Source organism: Dreissena polymorpha, chromosome 15, assembly GCF_020536995.1.
Source record: "Dreissena polymorpha isolate Duluth1 chromosome 15, UMN_Dpol_1.0, whole genome shotgun sequence".
NCBI lineage: Eukaryota > Metazoa > Mollusca > Bivalvia > Myida > Dreissenidae > Dreissena > Dreissena polymorpha.
Genome location: NC_068369.1, coordinates 24,401,412 through 24,426,645, shown reverse-complemented (window position 1 = coordinate 24,426,645; position 25,234 = coordinate 24,401,412). Strand labels below are relative to the sequence as shown.

Sequence of the window (25,234 nt, the reverse complement as noted above, 5' to 3'; positions counted from 1 at the left end):
AATTGTTGGATTTTTGCTTGCCAGGTGTCACTTTCTTGTCAGGTGTCACTTTTATTTTCCTGATATTTTCAAACAAACTTTATGGAATCTTGTATTTGCTTTATGTGATTTATTATGATGTATATATTGATATAATATTGTTCCCTATCTTTTGTGCTTGGAAGCAATAATCTTTATGTTAAACTGAATAATTTAGATTGCAATTTCCAAAGTCGATGTTAAAAATATGGATTAAATTCTGCTTCAACAGTAAGCATTCTCTTGTCTTTGCAAAACAGGTGAGTATGATCAGAACAAGTGTGCCCCAGGGGACAGCTCCTGTACCCCCTGCCCAGAAAGGCTCCCAAGCTGCATAGGGATCCAGGACGGTGCCCAGCCCTTCACAGGGCGGGAATGGACCCAGCAATATATGGAGTGTTTCAGGAACCGGACTGTGGCCCTTAATACGTGTCCACCAGGGTCTGTGTTTGAGCCTTACCAGTCCTCATGTGTCTCCAGGATTGATAAGAGTGAGTTGTTTAAGGATTACAATGATTTTGATTGATTTTTTAGTTTTGATTGATTTTTTAGTAGTACGTTGATTTTGATAAAATCACAGAGCTTATTGTTACAATGCAATATATAACCTGTTGTGAATATTATAAGTGGCATTCATTAAATTGTGCTTCAAACATGAAAGTTTAAAAAGAACAAAAGTTTTTCCTAAAAAGTTTTCACTGAAAGTTGTTTGAATTTTGGGATAACTTTTTTTGGCAGTTGAAAATTTTTGCAAATAGCTTGTTATGTCAGCTTGCAAAAAAAATGTTTTTCATTGCCTTTTTATTTTTTAAATCCAAACTCTTGTAAATAGTCCTTAAAGCCTTTTTTGTTAAAACATGTACTTTCTGACTGTCATGTCTGTGATGGTCTTTGTCTTTGCAGCCCCATATTTCACCTATTCTTTACAGCCCCACAATTCACCTAGTCTTTACCGTCCCATATTTCATCTAGTCTATACAGTCCCATATTTCACCTAGTTTTCATAGCCACATATTTCACTAAGTCTTTACAGCCAATATTTCACCTAGTCTTTACAGACCCATATTTCACCTAGTCTTTACAGCCCCATATTTATGCCCCCCTTCGAAGAAGAGGGGGTTTATTGTTTTGCTCATGTCGGTCGGTCCGTCCACTAGATGGTTTCCGGATGATAACTCAAGAACGCTTACGCCTAGAATCATGAAACTTCATAGGTACATTGATCATGACTCGCAGATGACCCATATTGATTTTCATGTCACTAGGTCAAAGGTCAAGGGCAAGATGACTTGAACCAGTAAAATGGTTTCCGGATGATAACTCGAGAACGCTTACGCCTAGGATCATGAAACTTCTTAGATGCATTGATCATGACTCGCAGATGACCCCTATTGATTTTCAGGTAACTAGGTCAAAGGTCAAGGTCACGGTGACTCGAACCAGTAAAATGGTTTTCATATGATAACTCAAAAAACGCTTACGCCTAGGATCATGAAACTTCATAGGTACATTGATCATGACGCAGATGACCACTATTGATTTTCAGGTCACTAGGTCAAAGGTAAAGGTCACAGTGACTCTAAATAGTAAAATGGTTTCCGGATGATAACTCAAGAATGCTTAAGTCTAGGATCATGAAAATTCATAGGTTCATTGATCATGATTGGCAGATGACCCCTATTAATTTTCAGGTCACTAGGTCAAAGGTCAATGTCACAGTGACTCGAAACAGTAAAATGGTTTCCTGATGATAACTTAAGAATTATTAGGCCTAGGATAATGAAACTTCATAGGTACATTGATCATGACTGGCAGATGACCCCTTTTGATTTTCAGGTCACTAGGTCAAAGGTCAAAGTCATAGTGACAGAAAACGGATTCACACAATGGCTGCCACTACAACTGACAGCCCATATGGGGGGCATGCATGTTTTACAAACAGCCCTTGTTCACCTAGTCTTTACAGCCACATATTTCACCTAGTCTTTACTATCCCATATTTCACCAAGTCTTTACAGTCACATAGTTGACCTAGTCTTTACAGCCCCATATTTCACCAATTCTTTACAGCCCCATATTTCACCAATTCTTTACAGCCCCATATTTCACTTAATCTTTACAGCCCCATATTTCACCTAGTCTTTACAGTCCCATATTTCACCTAGTCTTTACAGCCCCATATTTCACCTAGTCTTTACAGTCCCATATTTCACCTAGTCTTTACAGTCCCATATTTCACCTAGTCTTTACGGCCCCATATTTCACCTAGTCTTTACAGCCCCATATTTTACCTAGTCTTTACAGTCCGATACAATGTAACTCCAATATAATGGGGATGATGGGTTCCTAGTCACAAGACAGCGTTATAAACGGATTTGCATTTAAGTTCTGATCATTTATAAATTATTGCAAGGTTTTGTTGTCATTCGCTAATATATCCATATAAACTCTATCTTATCGATAACTGTATACTTACCGCTTTTCTAATATGTGTGTAAATCAGATTATCCTGTATATATAAATTAATACAAAAAAATGTATTGATCATTTATGACCATAAATGTGTTTAAGAATTTCATAAACACAAACATACTCCATTTTTCCGAAATGAAAAATGAACAGTGCATTATGGGACAGAGGTTTGATAGGGCACTGTTCAGATTTAATTGTAACAACCAATGGACAAGTGAGTTTAAAATAGATTGAATGCATTAGGATACAAAGCAATGTTTTATTGTGTCATACTCAGTCATGCAAAGAACGTGCTTCCCAATATATATTCACACTTAAACAGTTAAATTCCCCAGTAATGGTTAGTTTCTTATCGATTAAAATTGAGCCATTATACAATCAGTACATCGTACTCCCCCATATTTGAATGTCAAGAAAACGATCTAGACCAAAATGGAAGGTTGGAGAAAATCTGTGAGCCAAGACCCATCCGCGTTATATTAGATTATATTGGAGTTACAGTGTATTTCATAAACCAAACCAACTAACAACACACAATAACTGTCAGAATACACTAATGGCAACAAGTTGTAACTCAATAAGGTGTTTTTAACTTTTTCAAGTTGCAAATATATTTGTACAAGTGTAAAAGTACATGCTCAGACAAAGATTAAATGGGAACTAAAGTTTTTACACAAAATGACATACACCAGAAAACAATTATATGTTATCCATCAATCCTATAGACTTGGGGTTATTAACCTGATTATCTTTATTTTAAAACCTGGTACCATGGTTTTGAAAATGACAGGTTACAATTTCTAACAGAGAGTTTTCGTGTTTTTTGGTTTACTCACAATATAATGCGAGCAGCAATTTATTGCAACATTTTTTATGTGCATTTTACAAGTGTGCAAGTGCTTATTGCAAGTCCTTGAAAGTTGTCTATGGGGCAGTCAAAAAAATTGCTTTACGAAACAAACCCATGGTTTTCCGACAGTATAATTATATAGTTAGACCTTTTTCTAGTTAAGAAATGGAAATAATTTGTTAAACAATACTAAAAGAAACAACAAAGCATTTGCAAGCAACGCCAACCATTCAACTCTCTTGCTTTCAGATGTCATCCAGTCTTATTGCCAGTTCAACCCAGGGGCCCTAAAGGAGCACGCAGACAACTGTGCCCAGTACTACGACTGCTCACAGCCTGCATCCCCCCTGGGCCCCTTCCTCATGGAGTGCCCCTACCCACAGCTCTTCAGTGCCCTCTCCTCAGCGTGTGTCCCCTATCAACAGGCACAGTGTGGCAGGAAAACTGAGCCAAAGGCACCATGTAAGTGTTGATATCTCAGGGATTCATGTCCTGTTTAATATTGTTATACCGCTCTATAGGCAGAGGAATATAGTTTTGGCTCTGTTTGTCCTTCCTTCCGTCCATCTAGAACACTTTTGTGTCCATATTTATCTAGGAACTGCTGAGGTTGTTTTTTAATTGAAACTTGGTATTAGTTTATAGTATGGTTAAAAGGATGAATGTCATATTATGTTGCAAAGTTTTTGTTAATAAATTAGTAATGGCACTCATTGACTTGAAGATACCCTTTTTATGCCCCCGGATCGAATGACCAGGGGTATATTGTTTTTGGCCTGTCTGTCATTCTGTCTGTCAATCATTCTGTTCCAAAACTTTAACCTTGGTCATAACTTTTGTATTATTGATGATAGCAACTTGATATTTGACATGCATGTGTATCTCATGGAGCTGCACGTTTTGAGTGGTGAAAGGTCAAAGTCATCATTCAAGGTCAAATATATGGCTGCAAAGCGGGGCAGTAGGGGGCATTGTGTTTCACAAGCACAGCTCTTGTTGTATTGGATTTGTTCCTGTCTTGAGCTCTATTTCCAATAACATATAAACACAGCCATGAAACGTACCACAGTTTTTCTCAATCAGCTGGGGCTGACTCACATGCAAGAGTCAAAACTTTAGAGGCAAGGTCAAGGTCACACATTGAGGTCAAAGTTCACAAATTTTATAAATTATTCATAATATAACAGTTTCTTCACTATGCATCAAGAGATTCTGTAATAACTTTCTTTAATGGTTCTTCTTTGTCTGGCTGTGTGTCAAAAATAAGGCAGAAGTCTCAAGGGTCAAGGTCAAGATCACACTGAGGTCAATTATTACAAAAATGTGCTTAAATGTGCCTTTTATTGTAGGGAGTCTACCATACATAATTTTTTTTTGTTTCGATTGCTTGCTTTCGACTTACTTGCTGGCTGTTCTGGTTTTATGCTGGTTGCAAAAGCCATTTTCACTTGGCTTCTTATGGGGGAAAAGGTTAATTGGGTTTATTATCAGCTGTTTAAGCTGCAACATTACTGGAATACACAAATAGTAATAAAGGTGATAACAATCACTGCTAATCCTTACTTTTTTACATAATGAAGTCATTCAAGTCTACTAATACAGCTTTTAACATTTTATAGGAAATGTCAAGTGTCAGTTAAGTACAATGTATTACCTAGTGTGTAATATCTTGATTTTCTCGATTGCAAAACAGGCGCAGCGTGTATGTGTGGATTATGTTTAATATTGATGTCTTTGATTTCTACAGTAATTCAGTCTTAATTTTTTTGTAACATTGGACATAATTGCTTGTTATAAACTTGAATTGGTCATTCAGTCTTATGACAAAATATAGGAAAATTAATGTGTGGCGAATAATAATGGTTTCACACTATACATTCTTAATATACATTCACAGATGAACAATAAGTTTATCTCATTTACATGGAACTCTAATTGCTTTTACAAAGATAAATGTGAGTTATTTTATAAAGGTTTAGATATCCGACTACCAGTCAGGAATCCATTTTATACATGGGTAACTTTATGATTGAAATTCAGTGCATCCATTTCATCCAGTATGTCTCTCCAGGTGACTACATAAAAAACCTCTGTTCCCCCACGGACCCCAACTGCATCCCCTGCTCCAGTCGGTTGCCGAGTTGCGATGGCCTTAGCAATGGGCCCCAGCCATACCCAGGCCGCTTATGGCAGACGGACTACGTGAGTTGCCGTGACAACAGGACCATTGCCATGGAGACGTGCCCACGGGGGTTCTTCAGTCCACTACAGAGGTCTTGTGTGGACTCTGTGACCAAGAGTATGTTATCTGTTGGACTGTTCTTTGAGATTTATTGTGCACACACTCTTTTCACTCGATTAGAAATATTAAAATGTAAATGTTGACTGTTTAAATGTATTGTTGCTTAACAATTGATTCCTAAGAAAGTTTTATTTATGTTTTTTCACAAATACTAAGTGACAATTGAAACCCATTTTGGACAAATCTCAAAAACATATAGTCAGAGATTCAATTTTCTCATACATTAAAACTATGCTTAGTGTCTGAAAATATAACATTGACAATAAATGACGGGCTAACTTTCTTCAGCTACTATAGTAGACTACTGCAAGGCGCACCCAGAGGACATAATGACTGACCCCAGTAACTGTGCGCGCTTCTTCAACTGCTCTGATCCAGCCTCGCCCCTGGGGCCATACCAGGAGGAGTGCTCTTATCCTGGCCTGTTCTCCGTTCAGCTGAAGAGTTGTATGCCCTTTGATACAGTTGACTGCCTGAATCGTCATGAACCAAAGGCACCATGTAAGATTGCTTGAGATAAATAATTATGAAATTCTGTAAAAAAAATATTGAGATAATAATAAATATTTTGAAAATTTATAACATGACATGAGAAAAAGATTGTTTTTGTAATCAATTCAGTATTTATTATTGGAACAAAATGACTTTAAAGCTGAAGGTAATAAGGTCTGTTTCTAAACATTTAATTCTTTTATTTATTATTTTACAATAGAAATTGTATGCATTACATGTCTAAAAATGTTTGGTAGGTAATTAAAATACAGTAACGTAATGCTGATATTACTCCAGAGGCATCTTCCGATACTACATACAAGAACTAGACTATATGAATCTGCCAAAATGTTTTATAGCACTGGTTTATATTCTTGTTTGTAAAATGCCCATTTGATTAATATCTGAAAAGTGTTTTTCAATAAAAATATTTCTCAACTGATTAGTGCTTTTTATAACCACAAATCTAAGGCAATTTTTTCTGCGTCCCAGGTGACTATGCGTCCAACCAGTGTTCCCCTCAGGACTCGCAGTGTGTCCCCTGTGCCCAGAGGCATCCCTCATGTGAGGGCCTCCCAGATGGGGACAACCTCCTCCAGTCCAGCCTGTGGAAGGGCCAGTACATCCGGTGTATGGGAAACAGGACCCTGTCTACGGAGCGTTGTGGCCAGGGGTACTTTAACCCTCACACAAGATTCTGTCAGACTGATGTGGACCCAGGTAGCTTCTGTGTTCTGAATTATTTATTTATTGTATTGTTCTTATGTTACATAGTGATTTTATATTTTTTATTACTTTTTAAACAGGCATTTTTAGCTCCACTGGCCAGAGGCCAGCGGGGCTTATGTCATGGTCCTGTGTCCGTCGTGCGTGCGTGCGTTAACTTTTTCTTTAAACATCTTCTTCTCCTAAACTACTTGTCCATTTCTGACAAAATTTCTCAGGAATGTTCCTGGGGTGAAGCTCTTTCAAATGTGTTCAAATTATGCCCCTGGGGTCAAATTTGACCCCGCCCCAGGGGTCACAAAATTGAAAATTTGCTTATATAAGGCCTATTTTGTGAAAACTTTCAAAATCTTCTTGTTCATAACCATTGGGCCTAGGGCTATCAAATTTGGTATGTAGAGACATCTAATAGTCCTCTACCAAATTTCTTCAAAGTATGTCCCTTGGGTCAAATTTGACCCTGCTGCGGGGGTCACAAAATTGAACATATGCTTATATAAAGCCTATTTTGTGCAAACTTTAAAAAACTTCTTGCCTAGGGCTATCAAATATCGTATGTAGAGACATCTAATAGTCCTCTTCCAAATTTCTTCAAATTTTGCCCCTGGGGTCAAATATGACCCTGCCCTGGGGGTCACAAAATTGAACATATGCTTATATAAAGACTATTTTGTGGAAACTTAAAAAAACTTCTTGTCCATAACCGTAGGGCCTAGGGCTACCAAATTCGGTATGTAGTGACATCTAATAGTTCTCTACTTAGTTTGTTCAAATTATGCCCCTGGGGTCAAATTTGACCCTGCCCAGGGGGTAACAAAAATGAAAATACGCTTAATATATCCGCGGCCCGCGAAATCTCTCCGCATTTTACACTGGTAGATTCTGCCTAAGCATTTTTAAAACGAGCAATATAATTGGCTGGCGTTTCCCAATCTTCCAATTAAAATTGGTTTCTTAAAATGTGTTTGGTATTTCGTATGCAAATGGGGCCATTGTGAAGCGAAAATTAAGATTATTGAAATGACAAATATCAATCGAATTAACGACTGACATCATATAGTTTGATAGGAATTATGAAATGTGTTTGTCAACGAAAAAAAACTACGTTTTAGATACAACAAACACATAATTATTTTGTTTAGAAATGTGCACAGTGAATTTGTGTCATGGAAACCAGTGTTTCTGTTTGCAAATTGGAGTTAAGTCTACTCGCGAAGTAAAACAATTTAGAAGAGGATCTTTCGAACATGGAAATAGACGAACATGATTTGATTTATATGATAGTGGATCTGTGTATAATCAGATTCATATGCATATTCTGCTTTATTATGTTTGTCACGCTGTTCAGTTAATTGAAATAGCATTGAACTAAAGATGTGAAATGCAAGATATTGAAAGGTAAACAAATTAAATATATTAATTTAACTCAGTTTAATACATCATTAACACAATAAGAACACTCAAGTGTGTTTGTTTATATTTAGTCCATTAACCTTGTTTGTATATAACATTTTATAAAAAATTTGTATGGTTTGTTTTAAGCAAATGGTTAGTATTATTCTTTTATGTAAACATTCTCAAAATTCTTGTTTTATTATATTTATCAACTTTTTTTTTGAATGACATCATTTTATGATTTATAAACAGATTGCATTAAATATTTGTTCAAGATAAACTTTAATAACAAATTGTTACATTAAAATTAAGTGATTTTAATATTCAGTAGCAAAAAAGTAAGGAGAATCCAACTTAAAAAAGATGTATCTATTAAAAGTATATTCTACCGATGCCATGAACAATGCCCTTGTTTATAACATGACTGCCGCTAAGTCTATTACTAGCAACCTATCAGAGAATAGGTCAGATACCTTATTTCAGATACCTTATTTCAATATATGGCAATCCTAGTATTTTTCAAAAAACAAACATGACAGGTAACCAACGTCAGATGGAAAAAGTAAAGGAAAGTTAGGTCATGCTAATTGTTTGTCATTATATCACCTAAACCTCACGCCATATGCAAGTAGTGTTGCCATGATCGCAACATCTTGATGAATTATAATTCAATTTTTTGTCTGATACATATACTTTGTTTAACAAACAACCTCTACAAAGTTATCATTCCTACTGCCTTTCAGCACCTCATGAACCAGAAAAACACGTAACTTTATGTTTCCTCGGCAAATATCTTCTTTGTACAATAAACAATTTCTTCACCACGTTAACAATCCTGCTACACTCACTTATGCCTCAAGAATGAAGTAAAGTTCAGGTGATCTACGTCATTAGGTATTTTGCATATGTCATGAACTATATAAGTTACAGAAACTTTGAAACCTACAAACACTTTTTGGAATTTTGAAAAAAGATTCATGATTGAATGAAGGAACTTTCATTAATCTTGTAGAACATGCGTAGATTTGATCTTCAGCATCTAAAAATATGTGAAATAGAAAGAACGACAATATCTTTTGGAGAGATAAATGTACCTACGTTATAAGCAAAGGACCTGTGCGACAATTCCCTGGCTTTTTAGTCTGTTTAGTTAACACCGTAGTAACGTTTATTACAGTTTTGGCTTTGATACACATGTACCGGTATACTTTTTTTTTCTGAATGCACTTTATTCACATTATACCTAAAAAACATCTGAAGTACTCAAATGCTTTTAGTTTATATGATGCTTTCTGTACAATTCATTAGACATACTGATCAATTTCCAGTGGACATAGTGCCTTACTGCAAGGCCAACCCCCAGGCAATAGTAGCCAAGGGTGACAACTGTGCCCAGTACTTCCTGTGCAGCAAGGTGGTGGGAACCATGGCAACAGTTGAGGAGTGTCCATACCCTGACCTCTTCTCACGGTCAACTCTGCGCTGTGAAAGGTTTGAGAGTGTGGACTGTGACCGCAGACCAGAACCTCAGGCCCCTTGTAAGTAGTGCTTACTTCAGGGCTCAACATTAACCTAAAAACCAACTTGCCCTGCCAGGCAAGTACTTAGAAAATCTACTTGCCCTGAACATAAAGCCACTTGCCCAAACATGAATTATCACATTAACTGTAAACCTCATATTTTTAAATAAAGATCAAAATGATACACCACAAAACCTTTTTTTATTTTTCAACATTAAACAAAACGATTACAGCAATTAAAGTCTATTTAAAGTCAAGTCTAAATTAAATGTTCTTTGTTCTTTTTTGCACTTGCCCGGGCGGACAACTAGATTATAAAATAACTTGCCTGGACCCAACTTTTACTTGCCAGGGGCAATAGGACAACTGTTAATGTTGAGCCCTGTACTTTGTGGTTGGTTATTACACTAGTCATATTTATTTGAGGAACGTTTTGGGAAAACAGGACTTAATGCATTTGGGTAGAGTGTTGTCCGATATTAATCAGATTTAATTTTTGGTTTCATTAAAAATCATTTGTTGATTTAGTCCTTTGAATTGAAACATCTATACATGCACATATGATAAAAGAACTACTGTATATGTAACAGAGTGTCAATGTTCATAACATAATTTTACAATACACAGATTGGTCAAGCACAATTGATGATACAAGTGATCTTAGTTATTGTTCTATTTGACAGGTCAGTACAGTCAAAACCAGTGTGCTCCTAACGACCCCACCTGCGCCCCGTGTGCGTCTCGGCTACCAAGCTGTGTACGGGAGCAGGATGGCTTCCACCCTGTGGGGGGCCAGGCCTGGGGATCAGGCTATGTTGAGTGTAGGAAGAACCGCACCATATCTGTCAGCCAGTGCCCCCAGGGGTCGTACTTCAGTCCTACTGATCATAGGTGCACTCAGAATATCAACACTGGTCAGTTGGTTTCATGAGTTTGACATAACAGTTTGCCTCAGTTAAAAAAATCTTGTCAATTAAATAAATAATGTAAATAAAAATGTCCTTAATGATTGTAAAGATGGATGCTAGGAAAACAGTATATTGTCTCAGACGATGTTTGTTGTTCAGCAAATATGTGTATTTTCTTATCATTTGATGCACATTCTTGAGTAATGATCAAATAGAAAATACATATCTGGTTTCCAATATATTTTACACTGAAAAATGAATGTTATTTGTTGCATTCATGCCCCATACAGTGTTCAGTGAAAAGAATTTAAATGAATATGATAACATTATAATGACCAGTCAGATTCTAGCAACACCAGTACCATATTTCTAGATGTTGTTTGTTTTAGGAGATATAGACAGCTTCTGCAGGGCACACCCTACTCATATCAGGCTACACCCCACCAACTGTGCCCAGTATTATGACTGTGCTGCCACTGCCTTAGGCGGTCAAATACTCAGAGAATGCCCCTACCCTCAACTGTTTGACCCTGCGACCTTAACCTGCAAGCCTTTCACCAACGTGAGCTGTGGAATCAGATTTGAACCAACCGCCCCATGTAGGCCTTATATTCCATACACAGTTTTATAGTTGTAAATAATAATTGTAAATATACATCAATCTACAGCAATTGAAATCAATGGCATGCAAAGTATCTTAAGGGTAATAACATATTTATATAAAGTTAAAATGATCACTTTTTTAGACCTTTTGGCAACAGAATCCTGTACATAATAAGCAATTGATACTTGGTCAAATCTCAAATAAGTACTTAGTTGCCATGCTGATGTCATAACAGAAATTTGTGTCGTTGTCAGTATTGATGTTATTGGTTTGGGACATCAAAGTCCTCTTGTCAGTTGTTAAAACTTCTCATATCTATCATCAGGCGAGTACATGTCAAACCAATGCAGCCCCAGCCAAACAGGGTGTGTTCCGTGCAACCAGCGGCAGCCATCTTGTAACGGCCTTGCAGACGGTTACCATGCATTCCCGGGTTTGCTATGGCAGCAACAGTACATCATTTGCTACAAGAACAGGACAACATCAGTGACTCAATGCACAGGCGTGCAGTTGTTTAATCCCACATCTAGGAAGTGTGTCGATGTTAAAGACCTAACAAAAGGTAGGTATTAAATAACCTGACAAAAGTAGGAAGTTCAACTTCAGTTTTTTAATATGACAAAGGGCCTTAATGGTGAATTGTTTGATGCCTTTAAATTGATCTATTATAATAAAAAAATTGTCAATGCTTTCCTGTACAAATGTAAAATGTGTTAATAGCTTAATACAATTGAACTGAAAAATATATGAATCTAGCTATTTAATTACCAAAATAAAACGTGTTTAAGGGTGAACTATTAGTGTTTGTCATTATCTTGTGTGTGACCTGAATATCAACAATTTCAGCTGAGATCCAAAGTTACTGCCAGTCACATCCTACCTCCGTTCTCGCCGACCCCACAGACTGTTCCCGCTATTTCCAGTGCAGCGCTATTGGCCTTTCCAGTGGGGGCCACCTACAGTGCACCTACCCTGACTTGTTCTCACCTACTAGCGGACGCTGTGTTGACTTCAGCCTTGTAGACTGTGGCACACGAAAAGAACCCACTAGGCCATGTAAGTCTAGGATGAAGCTATTATTGTTATGGTTGATGACATGGATACCATAAGGTTAGGTAAAAATTTGTGTATTTTAGTTCAATAATTAAGACAGAAAACTTATAATTTAAAAATGTTCACTCGTGTTTTTATACGCCTTTTTTAAAAAACGGGACGTTTTATAGTTTCACCCTTGGCGGGCGGCGTCCAAAGCAGTGTCCGCTCTCTAATTCAAATAGTTTTCATTCGATCTTCACCAAACTTGGTCAGAAATTGTGTCTAGACAATATCTAGGTCAAGTTCGAATATGGGTCATGTCGGGTCAAAAACTAGGTCTCGAGGTCACTTAGTGCATTTCAAGCATTGAGCATGGTGTCCAAACCTTCAAACGGGCGTATCTTGTGACAGTTTGGCACTCTTGTTGTATATTGATATGTAACAAATGATCTCTCTTCTTTTTTTTTTTTAATCAATATCATACATACAATGTAAACATGTATATGATCATACAACACAGTGATTGTACAAAGCAATAAAGTTCAGACATGTTATACAAGATATGCTAATATATATTTTTTTTTTTAGAGAGAAAAGAAAAGAACAACAGAGAAATAGTTATGAAAAATGATAAGTTGTATAAAGTCGGAAGAAAGCATACTGGACTTGTGTGTTTTATTGTATATTCACAGTGATCTTGTCCGATTGAAAAAAAATATAAATAAACAAAACTATTTTAGAGGGATAAACTAACATTAGAGTGAAATGTATATAAGTGGACAAAACATTATGAGAATTTAATCCGATTCCATTTTTGTTCAAAGATTTGTAATGTGTCATTACTGAGGGCTATTTCTTTCTCAATCTGGATTTTTAGTTTAAGACTATGGACAAAACAATTAAAATTTGGTACTTGTTTTTTGTACTTCATGTTTAAGATAAAATATTTCATCAATATAACCATACAATTCACAATATTATTACAGTCTATTGATTTCAATGAGTTAATTCCGAAACTTACATTTAAGAAAGATAGTTTAACGTTTAGTTGATGTTGTTCAAGAAAAGATATTAATTGATTCCAAATAGGCTGGATGTGTTTGCACTCCCAAAAAAGATGTTCTATAGTTTCAATGTTTTCACTGCAGAAGTCACACAGATTTGAGTTAGATAATTTGCATTTATAGAGATATTTATTTGTAGCTATAATTCTATGGATGTATTTATATTGAAAAAACAAAAAAAACAAATGATCTCTCATCCTTTTGAATGCATATTATACAACTTGGGTCAAAGTCCTTGGCATCTACCAGAAAAATGATTTTTAGCTGTTTGCTACAATATTGTAAAATTCTTCATGTTTCATAATGCACTGATTTTTTTTGTAATGATGTTATTTCTAGTTATTAGAAACCTGAGTCTAGATCATATTTGCGTATATATATATATATATATATATATATATATATATATATATATATATATATATATATATATATATATATATATATATATATATATATATATTATAGGTTGTTATTTACATACCAGTAAAGCCAAAATTTGTTTGTTTCATGGGTTAAATACAATATTTTGATTTCAATGATTAATTGGAACCCATTTTACGTGAACATATAATAAAATCCCAAACATAAACAAAATTTACTAAGTGGTTGTTTCATTGTTGTCATTTTGATATTTTATTTCTGATCCAACTACAAAAGCGAGTGGACTTTGGCCTATGTTGAAGAGATTACTTGGTAAGTTGTAGCCAACCAAATGTTGTATCCATGGCAACTGCAGGTGAGTATGATCACAACCAGTGCCCCACCAGTGACCCAGCCTGTGTTCCCTGCCCTACCAGACTCCCTGACTGTCAGGGTAGGCCAGATGGGGACAACGGGATACCGGGCATGCTCTGGTCACTCAACTACGTCCGTTGCCAGGGTAACAGAACTGTGGAGGTCAAGAGGTGCACACAGGGCGTGTTTGACCCTAACATTCGCGCCTGCAGTAGTAACATCGGGCCAAGTTGGTGACATTTTGTTTTGTTTTATCATAAATTTAATGGTGACATCAAAGAAATAAGCAAGAAATAAGAATTCAAATAGCATGTGAGAAAAGTGTATTCTTGTAAAATTATTTTGAACATAATTTCTTTACATTGTCATTATTCAATGTTGTTGACGTCTGAATCATGAAATATGTAAAGTTATCTCTTATTTCAGGTCACATCAATGACCTCTGCTTTTCCAACCCCAAGGCCATTGTTCCACACCCTACAAACTGTGCCCAGTACTTTGACTGCTCTAAAGCAAGCACCCCGTTTGGTCACTTCCTGATGGAGTGCCCCTACCCTGACCTGTTTGACGAGCGCACCCTCACATGTAAACCCTTCACACAGGTGCAGTGTGGAAATAAGGCAGAACCAAAGGCCCCTTGTAAGAGGAAACAACAGTTTATTTCTCCTGCTCCCTCCCCCCCCCCCACCCCCCTATAAATAAGTATGTTTTAAGCTTGATCAGTCAGTATAGTTCTTTCAAGGAGTTTTGTTTTTTAAATGTGTACATTTTGATGTAGTCTTTGCCAATAATATCACGTCAATCATGCAGCCAAACAGTTTTGTTTTACTAATGAAATGTAAATACAGTCCAACCTGACATAATGGTCACCTGAAAACAATGGTCACCTGTTGACAACGGTCAGTCTGAACTCCCCCTACTAAAATGGCTTTATATTACACCTGAGAATAGCGGTCACCTCTCTACTACAGCCAATGGCCACTATATTTGACTTCCAAAGACATATTAAACCTGCGAATGGCGATCAAAAGTCAGTTGTTTCATGATGAAAAAAGTCAACATTTAAAATTGTCTTGTTGTTTTTTATTAACACTGACATCATAGCGTGTATTGTGAGTCTATATTGTGGCTAAAGAAAGTAACTACCTTTAATGTGATAAATGCGGCCAACTGTGAGAAATTTATAGAAAAGAGAATACTTGCGCTGGTGGCAAGCGCTTGAAACAATGCATAATGGTTGCTGTATGTTCATCATTGACTGGTTGGTAAAATTTGTGTTCAATTATCAGTACAGTATGCATTATGTCGCATAAGGATGATACAATATTTTATCTGGAAATTTTCTAATAAATGATAACGAGCTTTTGACGGTTTAATTTCTTATAGCATGAAACACGTGCTAATAACAATAACCATGTGTATTGGTAGCAATTAGCGGCGCAGTCATAACCCCATAGTAACAGGGTGGGACAAAATCTTTGTTGCTGGGAAGGTGTCAACAACAACACTTAGCTAGCAAGTGTTTTTATTAGAAGGCAATAGTAAGAGTGGGTGACAAAATCTTTATTGCTGATAAGGTGTCAACAACAACACTTAGCTCGGGAGTGTTGTTATTAGAAGGCGATAACAGGATTAGTGGTCGTTTAATTTGGCAAAACAGACATTGTATTGCAACTTTTTCACAAAGTTTTGTCACATAAATGCTGTTTTCAATTTTCAATTTTTAAAGCTTTTAGTGTCCGTTTCTTTGAATAAGAATTCCACTGCTGTGCTGTACTTTCAGTTTATACCAGTAATTTGCTATTAATACATTTTTTAACGTGACATCAAAAATATTTTCCTTTATATATTTGTAAGTTTAATAAGAGGTATGCATTTAACTCAATTTATAAGATTTTGATTTTTATTATTCACTAGAAATAGTTTATATTATATTAATTTATCGGCAATGAGCCCTTGTTTACATCACATTCAATGCAAAAGACTGGATGGGGTAACAGCAGAGTAATACTACCAACTGACCAACCATCTAAAAAGTGGACATTGAGATCACCTGTCTACCATGGTCACTTTGGTCATTGCCCTTGACTGACCGCTGTTCTCAGGTTGGACTGTATATACAATACAGTTAAAACTTAGGTATGTTTCTTTCTTCTATGAGTGCTTGTTCAAATGAAAACACAAACACAACTCATAATATTTAGTATTTGAGAAATAATCTTGTGTTGCTTAAGAAATAAGAGGTATGGGTTACTTGGCACTATGGTAACAGGCCCTTTGGCCCAGGGTCCATATACTAAACTTGGTGGGCCCGAAGATTTTTCTCCTCAATTTCATAAGCTCTCTATACTAGAAGTACAAAAACATCATGAGTGTGCAAGAGTGGTCAACGATAACAATTGTTGTGTTGCTTGTAGGCGAGTATTTCCAGAACCTGTGCCCAGCAGGTAACCTGACCTGTACCCCATGTGGTCAGCGACTGCCCAGCTGTGTGGGACTCCCAGATGGGTCAAGGTCACTGCCCAGTCAGTCCTGGAGCCCGCAGTTCATGACCTGCTCCTTGGGGCGCACCCTGGCCCTTCACCAGTGCCCCAGTGGCGTGTTTGATCCTACAAGAATGGTATGCTCAACCAGTGTTCAGCCAGGTATGTATTTGTTTGGTGGTAATTCTTTATTTTGAAGCAGATTGAATAAGTCAACTGTATTCTCTTTGCATGTAACTAAATTATGATTTTTCACATTTTGAGACATATTTCTGTGGAATCAATGATAAAAAGTACAAATAATCAAATAAAAGTGACAACATGTCTTGAAATCTGGTCTGATTTAACAACAGACAACTAGCAGAAACCATAGATAACTTATAGAAATAGACTGCAAAATAATAATAAACTTCACAAACCTGAACTTTATTTTAAATTGATGAACGTTTATAACAAAAGTGCAGCAGGTTCACATAATACCCACTGGTCCATTCCAGTGGATATTCCCAAGTATTGTAAGGTTCACATCCTCCATTCTAGTGGATATTCCCAAGTACTGCAAGGTTCACATCCTCCATTCTAGTGGATATTCCCAAGTGCTGTAAGGTTCACATCCTCCATTCTAGTGGCTATTCCCAAGTGCTGTAAGGTTCACATCCTCCATTCCAGTGGATATTCCCAAGTACTGTAAGGTTCACATCCTCCATTCTAGTGGATATTTTCAAGTACTGTAAGGTTCACATCCTCCATTCCAGTGGATATTCCTAAGTACTATAAGGTTCACATCCTCCATTCCAGTGGATATTCCCTAGTATTGTAAGGTTCACTTCCTCCATTCCAGTGGATATTCCCAAGTACTGTAAGGTTCACATCCTCCATTCCAGTGTATATTCCCTAGTATTGTTAGGTTCACATCCTCCATTCCAGTGGATATTCCCAAGTACTGTCAGGCCAACCCCCAGGCCGTACTACCAGATCCCAGCAGCTGTTCCAAGTACTTTAACTGCAGCAAGCCAGAGACCGGCTACCAGCAAGAATGCCTCTATCCCATGTTGTTCTCTGTGGAATTCTCCTCCTGCGACACTTTCAGGAACGTGCAGTGTGGCACAAGACCTGAACCACAGACACCATGTATGATAATTTAATAATGCTAATATTTGCTGTACTCTGGGAAAATGCACATGTGTAAAGTGTGGTCCCAGATTAGCCTGTGCGGACTGCTTTGATTGTATTTTTTTTTGTTCAAAGAAAGTCTCTTCTTTGCAAAAAAATTCATTTTGGGCGAAAAGTTTAAGCACATGCATTAAACACCATTTTCCTAGAGCAAATCTCATATACTTGTTTATCATCGTTTAATATCAGGCACTATACAATTATATGGAGTTTTGATGTGTAAGTTTCTAACCCCACAAGGCAACTTTAGACATGAAAAGCAATTGACCATGTACTTAAAACTTCATTTCCATGGGAACAACCTGGGTTCTAAATTGATGCATGAAGAATCCCCAATAAAAGATTTTTAATTGCTAATTGACAATCTTCATTTATTTAACTCCAGGATAAAAGGTCATCACATTCTTGATTGGCTTAAAACCCATCTTTGTGTTTATGTAACATTTCAATTCCTGATTCAGGTGAATACACGCAGAATCAGTGTTCGCTTGGAGACCTGAGTTGTGTCCCTTGCCCGCAGCGCCTGCCCTCCTGTAGGGGTCTCCCTGATGGGATAAACGGGGCCCCTGGTCACCTCTGGACGGACATGTACATTCAATGCCTGCAAAACCGCACAATGGTCGTGCAACACTGCCGACATGGGTTCTTTAACCCGCTTCAGAAACAGTGTGTGGAAAATGTAGACCCCAGTAGGTTTTGAACTGAATATATTTTGTGGTTTTCTCCTGGTTTTTAAGGTTTTGCTGTATCACACTAATCTAAGTGCACAAGGGCTCAGCAGAAAGTCTTAAAGAAGATGATAACACCTTGTACTAGTAATACTCTGATGAGGTTAATTATTACTAACAATAAATTTTAACCCTTTACCACTTAGATACATATTTAACCCTTTACCACTTAGATACGTATTTAATCCTTTACCACTTAGATACGTATTTATTTTCACACATTTGTAGTCCCTTAAAAAGTTATATTTAATTTAAGGCCTTTCTTACTAGATTAAAGTTTTTAAGGCTTCATCTCTAAACCGTAGATACTGATGAGCAGTAAATAGCATATAACCTGAACAGACTGTGAGTTACTCGCAGGCTGTTCTGATTTTATGCTGTTTGCAAAAAGCCATTTTCACTTTGCTTCTAAGTGGGAAAGGGTTAAAAATTAACTGGTTGGTAAATGTAGTTGTTTATGTAGCTAATACTGATACTTGATAAAACAAGTGCCGATTACATCTTGTATGTTGATTACATCTTTCATTTGAAATAGCTTAGTGATAAATAATTCATCTTGTGCTAGTTTATTGGTTTAGTTTTTGTTGATGTTCAAACAAAAATACTTAAAATGCCATGTTTGTCACTATTAATTTCTTGAAAGGATAATTTACTGTAAGTTATTACTGTCTTGTATATTCTTCACCAGACCAAGTAAACCAGGTATGTCAAGCCAACCCTTCGGCCATATTCTCTGACCCGACTAACTGTGCCAAGTACTACGACTGCCGACAGACCCTTGGTTTCGGGTCCTCATACCTTAAAGAGTGCTCGTACCCGGACCTGTTCTCAGTCAGCCTGAAGTCCTGCCAGAACTTCACCACTGTGGACTGTGAGAACAGGACAGAACCCCAGGCTCCATGTGAGTTATCATGGCCGAACCATCTTTTGAACCTCTTAATTTTTAACACGTCAAATATAGTGTTGAATAAGATTGAAAATAACCAAACATACTATCAGTAACTCTTTTTTATAAATAAGGTGTTTCTACATGGCTGGCAACTTTAATTTTTATATTAATCCTCTAAGCTCTTTTGATAACAGATTTCCAGCACCACCATATCATGTAAAATTTTCAATGCTGCCCAAACAACGAGTACCTGCTTTTGAACCCTTCAGTGTACACCATTAAACATTAATTCGCCCCATGATTTTACCATGGTCACATGTAAATTTGTGTAAATCGTCAAGCAAAGTTGAGAACGAAAATAAGACCATGTTTTTATCAGTTTTTTAATGAAAATCATTACATATGTAAAAAGCATTAAGGAATACTATGATTTTTACTACTTATTCTACAGGTTTTTGACGCATTTTCCTTGATTTGCCGCTATTTGTTAGTCGGCATAAACAAATTACTTAAACACAAAAAACGGTGACTACGTGCGTGTGCGTGCATGCGTATGAAATGTAAACAAATGAAGGGTTTGATGGGAGGTGAGGTTCAAGAAGAGGTACTTTAAAAATACATGTACTGAGCAGCCTTTTTATCACCCCCATCTTCAGCTTTTTGTTGTTGTTGTTATCCCCACGCTTTAAAAAAAAAAGGTGGGGATATTGTGGTTATCTCCGCCGTCCGTCCGTCCGTCTGTCTGTCTGTCCGTCCGTCCTGGCCACTATCTCCTCCTACACTAAAAGCACTAGAACCTTGAAACTTACACACATGGTAGCTATGAGCATATGTGCGACCCTGCACTATTTGGAATTTTGATCTGACCCCTGGGTCAAAAGTTATAGCGGTTGGGGTGGGGCCGCGTCAGAAATTATCACTCATTTTTTTAGGTTATTTTACATTTACTTCTTTATTTCTACACCGATTCACTTCAAATTGATACTGGACCTCTCTTATGACAATACGGTCAATCTCAACCATGCATGGCCCCATTCCCAACCCTGGGGCGCCCCGCCCACATAGGCCACACCCACCAAAAATTTCCATTTACTATAATTTTTTCATTTCTACACGGATTCACTCCAAATTGATACTGAACTTTTGTTATGACATTAGGGTCAATCTCAACTATGCATGGCCCCAATCCCAACCCTGGGGCGCCCGCCCACATAGGCCACACCCACCAAAAAATTCTATTTACTATAATTTTTTCATTTCTACACGGATTCACTTCAAATTGATACTGAACTTCTCTTATGACATTAGGGTCAATCTCAACTATGCATGGCCCCATAACCAACCCTGGGGCCCCGCCCACATAGACCACACCCACCCAAAATTGCCTTTACTATAATTTCTTCATTTCTACACCGATTCACTTCAAATTGATATTGAACTTCTCTTATGACAATACAGTCAATCTCAACTATGCATGGCCCCATTACCAACCCTGGGGCGCCCCGCCAACATAGACCACACCCACCCAAAATTGCCTTTTACTATAACTTCTTCATTTCTACACCAATTCACTTCTAATTGATGATGAACTTCTCTTATGACAATACGTTCAATCCCAGCTATGCATGGCCCCATTACCAACTCTGGGGCACACCTAGGTCAAACATTTGGCGTGGGGATACGCGTCGGCCTCTGCCGCGCCATTTCTAGTTGAGATTTGCCCTTTTCCTGTAGTGGAATGTGTGTGCAGAACATTACTCTAAACGAATTGCAGCCAGAGTGACGAATTGCAGCCAGAGTGATGAATCTTTGCCAAGATTATTAATCAGCATGAGAATTCTGCCAAAGCGTAGATGATAATTAAAAGAAGGAGTTTTGGCTACAACATGTTTTAGCAGAGTTATGGCCCTTGTCTGTTTTTCCATTATTGAAAAGTAAAAAAAAGTTGAATGACCTGCATGTGAAGATGATGTTTAAAGAAAGCATTTTTACTGCAACCATTTTTGCGCCATTATGAACCTTTGTTGTTTTGTTAACTTTAAAATATCTTGTGAATTTTTCTCTTTCCAAACATGTGTTATGGGGCTATCAGTGTATGTATTACATTCCTTTCTTTTCATATACATTTACAGTTGTGAGGCAAAATTGGATCGTTGAAGCATCCATTTTTGACAAATACTTGTGAAGTCGTTATCTGTGCCCTTTAGCGGTTTTGTAACCTTTACTGATAAACTTGTTTGTAACCTTTGCTGATCAGCTTGTTTGCAACCTTTGCTGACCAGCTTGTTTGTAACCTTTCCTGACCAGCTTGTTTGTAAACTTTGCTAATCAGCTTGTTTGTAACCTCAGCTTGTTTAGCCTTTATCTAACCTCTGCTTATACGACTTTTTATAACATTTTCTGAAGCCGTTTTTAATTTCTTCAGATGGCTTTTTTTGTAATCTCTGTTAAAACCATGTTTACTTTACCGAGATGAATACAATTTGACCCAGTGTATGCAAAACTTTTTCAAATGCCAGGTTTACCTAATGCAGGTGAATACTATCAGAACCAGTGCATGCAAAACTTTGTCAAAAGCCAGGTTTACCTAATGCAGGTGAATATGATCAGAACCAGTGTCTGCAAAACTTTGTCAAAAGCCAGGTTTACCTAATGCAGGTGAATATGATCAGAACCAGTGTCTGCAAAACTTTGTCAAAAGCCAAATTTACCTAATGCAGGTGAATATGATCAGAACCAGTGTATGCAAAACGTTGTACAAACGCCAGGTATACCTGATGCAGGTGAATATGATCAGAACCAGTGTCTTCAAAACGTTGTGCAAACGCCAAGTTTACCTTATGCAGGTGAATACGATCAGAACCAGTGCGCAAGCATGTTCAACTGTCGCCCATGTTCAGAGAGGCTGGCCAGTTGTGTTGGACTACCGGACGGGGAGAATGCCTACCCCGGGCGTAGGTGGACCGCTGACCACGTGTATTGCCTTGGTAACCGCACACTGACCAGCGGTCGGTGCTCCAGTCCCTCGATATTCGATCCAATTGCAAGGAAGTGTACACCGAATGTGGATCCATGTATGTATGTTTATGATTGGAAACATTTCAAGGTTTATGTTTGTAATAATAACATGATGTCTTTCATTTCTTATTTGATTTGGTGATTGAGTATGGGGTAAGTTCACTGCTGCATATGTTACATGTATCAATAGTTGTGATAGGAACATTACATTTTAATTGGTGTTTATTTGAAACACTGTGATGTGTGTATAAAATTGTTATTTGGATGATATTTTTTGATAATTTTTTATGTTGGAAATCATGAAAAAAACATATTTAAAGGCATATTACGACAGTGTTTTTATTGATAGTAACCTTATTAAAAACCATTAGTATGATAGCATGTCCATCAATGGAAGAATAGTGATTAACCCTTTTCCACTTAGAATCAAAGGGCAAATGGCTATGTGCAAACAGCATCAAACCAGAACAGTCTGCGAGTAACTCGCAGTCTGTTCAGGTTTTATGCTGTTTGCTGCTCATCAGTATCTAAGGTTTGGAGATGAAGCCTTAAAAACTTGAATCGAGTAACAAATGTCTTAAATTAAATATAACTTTCTAAGGGACAACAAATGCGTGAAAATATGTATCTAAGTGGTAAAGGGTAAAACTGTATCCCCATGTTTCCAGCTCACGCCCCAGACTACTGTCAGACCAACCCCCAGGCCATGTTCCCTAGTACCCGGAGTGCTGCCCAGTACTTTGACTGTTCACAGCCCCAGTCGCCCCTGGGCACACCGTACCTGCAGGAGTGCACGTACCCGGACTTGTTTCACGCCTCAAACCTGCGCTGTCAGGGTTTCACCAGTGTGCCCACCGATCAGCGGCCAACACCACAGGCACCTTGTATGTCATGCACAGTATATGTTGTGGTCGATGTGATATGTAAACTTTGTGTAACTGCATGTTTTTGTGGGTTGTGCTTGTAGTGCTTCCGTAGAGCAGATTAAAGATAAAGTGTAAAGTGAGCAATTGAAGGAAGAGATGTTGATAAATTCAATTGTACAGTCAATCTTGTATTAAAAGACCACAAAAGTAAGTTATTAAAAATGGTCACTTATTAAAATGGTCTTTAAAAAAAGGCCATTCCGGACAAAAAGTAAAATCGTCATCCTTTTCAAATTTATAGACCCATTCTGTGACACATTTATCTTTTTTTAACATTTGCATTGTATAAAATAATCCAGATATTAGTGTAATTAAACATATCATTACCTTGCAATTTTATTACTAGTAATAATCCAACAATTGCCGTTTTTGACGATAACTGAGTTTTAAGAATTTCCTAAATACAAATGTTCACAATTTTTGGGGAAATGTACGGGACTTTGGTATATTGGAACTACTGGACCTTTTGGGGAAAGCGGAGACAAATGTAGTCATTGTTTCAAAGCTTATGGAGAGTAATTACCATTGCAATTAAGAACATGCGTGAATCACGTGTTCAATATCATTGCATCAGGTAGAGCACTGTCGTTCTCAGTAAAAATATCAACTGGTGGAGCAATGCACATGCTATTACACGTTAGTTTAGCATGTTTTGTAAGACAAAGGAAGCCAATTTTATCGGCGAATATTTTATGGCTTTTTGACAAAAAGTGGCTTTACTTTGATTACGTCAAATTGACGACAAATCGCCTATCAAGTTTGTCCCAAAACAATCAACAGATTTTCCAATTTTACCGCCACCTTGTCCATAAGAAGAACGTTGCTTAATTCAAGTGGTCGCATCCACAAGATTGACTGTATTTCAATGGTGAGAATTTATTTTAAGTTGTTTATTTAAAATTGTTGTATAACAAGTACATGTTTACTGTTTATGCATAACATACATCTTGGCTTTATAAACCTTACCTAGACAGATACTTACATAATTTCATTTTTATTTAATGCCAAAAACAGAGAGATATAGAATTGGTGTTGTCTGTCTGTCAGTCTCAAAATGTTTCAGGGCGAGGAGAATTGGAATGCATAAACACAATTACCCTAGACTTAATTGTTTTTAAAGGATTATACCGTTTATCTAGGGATTTGCACCCATTCATAAACAAAATGTATTTTGCAGTGGATATTAATTCAACAAATTTCCTTGTTCTCTTGTGAAGCTAGACAATTTAGTTTGGATAGTTCTAAGTGAGGTTTTTATTGTTAAATAGTTTATGCAAATATGGCAAAAAAGTGTATTTGTTAATCCGGTGAGTACAAAAGTATATTTGCTATTCAAGTGAGTACACAAGTATATTTGCTATTCAGGTGAGGACAAAATATATTTGCTATTCAGGTGAGTACTCAAATATATTTACTATTCAGGTGAGTATACAAGTATATTTGCTATTCAAGTGAGTATAACAGTGTATTTACTATTCAGCTGAGTACACAAGTATATTTACTATTCAGGTGAGTACACAAGTATATTTACTATTCAAGTGAGTATAACGGTATATTTACTATTCAGCTGAGTACACAAGTATATTTACTATTCAGGTGAGTACACAAGTTTATTCCGGTGAGTACAAAAGTGAAATAGCTATTCAGGTGAGTACACAAGTATATTTGCTATTCATGTGAGTTACTTAAATATATTTGCTCAAATAAAAATGTCTCCGTGGTGTAATGGATATGGTGTCCGCCTAGCAACTGGGAGATCACGGGTTCGATCCCCACCATGGGAGCGTTCTTTAGATCTCCCCAAAAGATACCAAGTACTGTTCTAGGCCCAGGAAACGGACTCAAGAGCGTTTATATATAAGCCTTAGGCTTTCGATGCAATCGAGCTAAAAT

At 37.1% G+C, this 25,234-nt stretch overlaps 2 protein-coding genes across 6 annotated transcripts in view; one reads left to right on the top strand and one right to left on the bottom strand.

Annotated features, from left to right (window-relative positions):
- LOC127859490 (protein amalgam-like) overlaps window positions 1-25,234 on the bottom strand; it is a 174,300-nt gene that overhangs the window by 15,479 nt on the left and 133,587 nt on the right. The window lies entirely within an intron of this gene.
- The window catches only part of LOC127859481 (uncharacterized), a 152,076-nt gene that overhangs the window by 91,571 nt on the left and 35,271 nt on the right, over window positions 1-25,234 (top strand). For all 5 annotated transcript variants that reach the window (XM_052396930.1, XM_052396934.1, XM_052396931.1 and 2 more), the window contains 18 exons: window positions 279-509; window positions 3,590-3,802; window positions 5,412-5,639; window positions 5,931-6,143; window positions 6,627-6,854; window positions 9,584-9,793; window positions 10,459-10,689; window positions 11,073-11,282; window positions 11,613-11,849; window positions 12,134-12,343; window positions 14,126-14,353; window positions 14,551-14,763; window positions 16,542-16,769; window positions 17,535-17,738; window positions 18,242-18,469; window positions 19,197-19,409; window positions 22,244-22,471; window positions 23,084-23,299. In XM_052396930.1, coding sequence (XP_052252890.1) covers window positions 279-509; window positions 3,590-3,802; window positions 5,412-5,639; window positions 5,931-6,143; window positions 6,627-6,854; window positions 9,584-9,793; window positions 10,459-10,689; window positions 11,073-11,282; window positions 11,613-11,849; window positions 12,134-12,343; window positions 14,126-14,353; window positions 14,551-14,763; window positions 16,542-16,769; window positions 17,535-17,738; window positions 18,242-18,469; window positions 19,197-19,409; window positions 22,244-22,471; window positions 23,084-23,299 — 3,969 coding nt within the window. The remainder of the gene's footprint in view (window positions 1-278; window positions 510-3,589; window positions 3,803-5,411; window positions 5,640-5,930; window positions 6,144-6,626; window positions 6,855-9,583; window positions 9,794-10,458; window positions 10,690-11,072; window positions 11,283-11,612; window positions 11,850-12,133; window positions 12,344-14,125; window positions 14,354-14,550; window positions 14,764-16,541; window positions 16,770-17,534; window positions 17,739-18,241; window positions 18,470-19,196; window positions 19,410-22,243; window positions 22,472-23,083; window positions 23,300-25,234) is intronic.